At 50.4% G+C, this 3,987-nt stretch overlaps 1 gene segment (V, D, J or C); it reads right to left on the reverse strand.

Moving 5' to 3' along the window:
• Nucleotides 1–1,438: 1,438 nt before the first annotated feature.
• LOC121269327 lies at nucleotides 1,439–2,509 on the reverse strand. The segment is given in 2 exon segments: nucleotides 1,439–1,845; nucleotides 2,404–2,509. Coding segments are annotated over 2 exon segments (465 nt in total).
• Nucleotides 2,510–3,987: the final 1,478 nt, after the last annotated feature.

Here is a 3,987-nt window from a genome sequence, read left to right on the forward strand (position 1 = left end):
CTTCAGTCACTCATTGATGGGGGTCTACTTACCAATCAGAACAAATGGGAAACCATGTGCTCGTCTGAGATCCAAGGCACCAAGCCCTCAACAGGGAGTTACTCACGGCTGACATCCCACACTTACAATCCATACTGAGGAACAGCAGCAGAGTGACACAGGCAGAGCCGCTCACACCTGTAAACAATTCCGCTTGTCTATCAGCAACAGGAAGAAACATGTCCTGGCCTATGAAGTTGCCATGTCACCATTGATAGCTCCTCATACCTAGGCTCCACAATCACCAGCAATCTGTCACTTCATGTCCAAACCAGCGCACACACTGCAGAAGCTCTAACTGTGATGAAACAGTGTAAGATATTGTGAGGTAACATCAACCTTACCAAGAACTTTGTCAAAGCCGCATTAGCAGGCTTGCTCCAATCTACACGGTGAGACCTGAGCACCATGGGCTAGGCAGGAGGACAGGCTCTCTCAGGCATCTCCTGAGCATCTCTCACCAGGGGAAAGGTCACCATGTCAGCCACTTCCATCAGCGCAAACTCATTACTAATCCATGGATACCCTGGGCAAGCCCCTCCACCTTCACCGGATGGGGAGGTGGTTGTACACTCAATGCCCTTCCTGCACAGTCAGTTGGACACTGGGTCACCACATCTTGGCCATTCACACCTCTGCTACGAAGACACTTGCAAAGCCAGACCTGAAGCTGGAGGGTGTGGACGTTGCATACAAGAGGATGGTCTCTGGCCTGTGGAGGTGGGACTGTTTGGGTTCTCTGAGCTCAGTTTGTCTCTGTCCTGTGGAGATGGGACTGTTTGGGTTCTCTTAGCTCAGGTTGTCTCTGGCCTGTGGAGATGGGACTGTTTGGGTTCTCTTAGCTTGGGGGGTGGGTGGTTTGGGTTTAGTGGGGGGTGGGACGATTGGGGGTAGTGGGGGGTGGGGGGAGTGGGGGGTGTTGAGTAGTTGAGTTTTAGCCCAGTTTTAAACAGCAGTTCTACAGGCTGTGCTTGTAGCTGCAGATAGTTAATTAGATAAGCGGCATCAACAGGTTTTCAGAAGCTAGATGCCGTGAGCAAAAAAGCAAGACAATTGCTGTGTGTGCTGGTCTATACTTGAGTGTGGCTTTAGGCTGCATTAGAGGGCTTCAGTTGGAGTTTGGTGAGTGTGGTAGATAGGCAAAGAGGGAAGATCCTTTGATTTTCTACCTTCTCTCAGAAAGACAAGCAGCTACTTAGAGGCACGATAGAAATAAATGAATACTCTGTCCTGTATGAGTCCATGATTCACCCGAGGATATTTCTGCTGCGTTGAAAAGTATTGAAGCGATGCAGTAAATTTTGAACTGTCACTCAGGCAGTGTTGGCAAAGATTGCTTAAAGCGATCGTAAGTTTTCTTTTGGAAAAACCAGACACTGGTCAGTGTAGGAGTGCTGCTTTAGGTTGCATTAGACTGCTTAAGTTGGTGTTTGGTGAGTGATGGGCTTTTAAGGGTTAATTTAAAGGTTTTAGACCCAGCCCGGCAGCAGTTTGAGTCTCTGTGTTCACCAGCAGCGCAGTAATAAACCGCAGTGTCAGTCGGCTCCACGCTCAGTATTTTCAGGCTGCACGACTTGGTGTTGTGTCTCGTCACTTCAAACCTCTCCGTGAAACCCTCTTCAGGTCTGGGCTCTGAGGTACCCACCGAGGTGACCATGAGCTGCAGGCCTGCCCCGGGGTGCTGCCGATACCAGTACATGGAGTTGTCGCTGCTGTCGTTCTGGTAACAGCCCATCTCCACCGTGTCCCCCTCTCTAACAGACAGGCGGCTCGGCCACTGGGAAACCAGGACGCTCCTGCCGGAGGCTAAGGAGGGAGGTGAGAGACAGAGCGGATCAGAAATGAACTGGCGCAATCAGGATGTGGAGAAAGCTATTGTCGAATCTCACAGCGCAGCTCTCGGTCGCTCAGCTCCCTTCACCGAGAAACAGAACCATAATGTCTGGGTGCCCAGTGTCGCCCCAGCTCAGTGGTAGCGTCGCTCTCTGGAGATACTTGTGCTGGGTGCAGATTTGTGTGGAATACTCCTGCCCAGCAGGTTCCCAAACCCCACACCGATAACTCTGCCGCGTTAGCCGCACCCGACACACTTTAACACTCCAGAGAGACGGACTCTTCCTGCTCAGTGAGGCTGCCAAGGGGCTTTGCATTTGTATTTAGTCCTATCCCCTTTCCCTCAACCCTTTCTCCAGCAGATATTCCCCGCCCGTCTATTGTTCCCAGTTACTTTGGCAGAATGCAACTTCCGCACTATGACTGGCAATACCGAGCTCAACAATATCCAATTCTACAAATGATCCAACTGAATGAATTGTGGCTTCAGCAACAGGAACCCCATTCCCCCTTACAAATATTCATTGTAACCTGGTAGCAGCAGCAGCAGCAGCAGCAACAGTGGAGATAGATTAACTGGCCACCCCATGATGCGGGACTTTCACACGGTCTCTCAAACTCGCAGTTTCGCCCGCTTTCACAGACTGGAGTTATACTGCCGCTGCGCCTCGTGATATGGCTGCGTGCGGAAGTGATGTCATTGGAAGCTCACTCAACAGGACAGGTCCTTGCTGATCAAAGCACAGCAGGTGGCCCTTTCGTAGCCGGCCAGGTGAGAAGGATGAATATCCAGCTCTGACTGCCATGTGGAAATTGGTTCCATGGCCGCAATTTACTCAGGCTCTTTTGCTTCCTTATTTGTTCCCGGGATGTGGGCTTCACTGGCTCGGCCCAGCAATTATAGCCCGTTCCTAACTGGGAAGGAATGTTTCAGTGAAAGCGCCCTAGAAAGGTCCCGCCTCGGTTGTTGAATGTCGCCCCGCCTTTCGCTTGGGTGTGGAAGTGGCTTCATATCATGAACGTCCAGAGAAAACCCCCTCCCCCATTGTCCCTCCAAACAAGGCAGATGACTCTTTCCTGCCTGTTCACTGGCTGGGGTTAACAATAGAGATGGTCTGGCTGCCTGGCAATGTGCATTGTATTACAGATGATTGGTTGCAAAGATTGGAACGAGTTGGACACATGTGGCATGTGGAGAGATAGTTCATGTGGAAACCCTGTCCAATCCTCTCGAGCTGGTCTAATGTCTCCACTCGGCAGCTCAGGCTCTCTGCAGAGGGAACTTACTTTGCCGTCCCATAACAAGCTATTGCTCTTACCCGACAGTATAAGTAGCAGCGAGGAAACACGGACAGCCATTATTCAGCCAGATCCAGCTGAGAGCCGATCTGATAGATACGTTCCACATTAGGGCCATGGTTAGATTTGGGACTGAAGCTTTTCCCCTTGACAATGATCTAAGGGAAAGGGGGTCGCCGATTAAAGTGGATTCATAAAAGGCCGACGGGGGAGATTCAGGTGATTTTTAATTCTAACTGATTGTGTTATTAAGAGGTTGCAGGAAGCAGATTCAGCGGGAACTTTGAGAAGATATTTGAATGGAACATTATTTCCCTGTCGCTTTGAGGGAATGGAATTAGTGAGAAGGGATATGAAGCAGTTTGAATTGAACACTGTCCCCGTGTTAACCTTCACCTTTCACTCGAGCTAATTCCCTCCGCTTTGGGAGGTGCTGAGTTTGGGGTTCCGAAGTGTTGAGAAGCTGAGACATTGTTTTAGCCAGTCACAATCTTGTGGGAAATCGGACAACCTTCATCAATGATCTGGTGACTTTTACCAGTGCAGCTGACTGGAGTTTCCTGTACTTTAGTCTGACAGGACCAGAGGTGAGTATGTTCCTGATCCAGCCCGGGAGCAGCTGTGATTCCCTGTGATCACCAGCAGCGCAGGAACAAACCGCAGTGTCTGTGGGAAATACATTGGAAAAGCACAGATTAGGCGCTGCTGTAATGAGATGAACCCTCAGAACAGCTTCAAATAGGTGCGATAGGCCGGGGGGAGGGCGCTGTCCTGTATAATCCGCCGCTTATTCCAGCCTCTTCGTTTTTATTGGTC

Source organism: Carcharodon carcharias, chromosome 24, assembly GCF_017639515.1.
Source record: "Carcharodon carcharias isolate sCarCar2 chromosome 24, sCarCar2.pri, whole genome shotgun sequence".
Taxonomy (NCBI): domain Eukaryota; kingdom Metazoa; phylum Chordata; class Chondrichthyes; order Lamniformes; family Lamnidae; genus Carcharodon; species Carcharodon carcharias.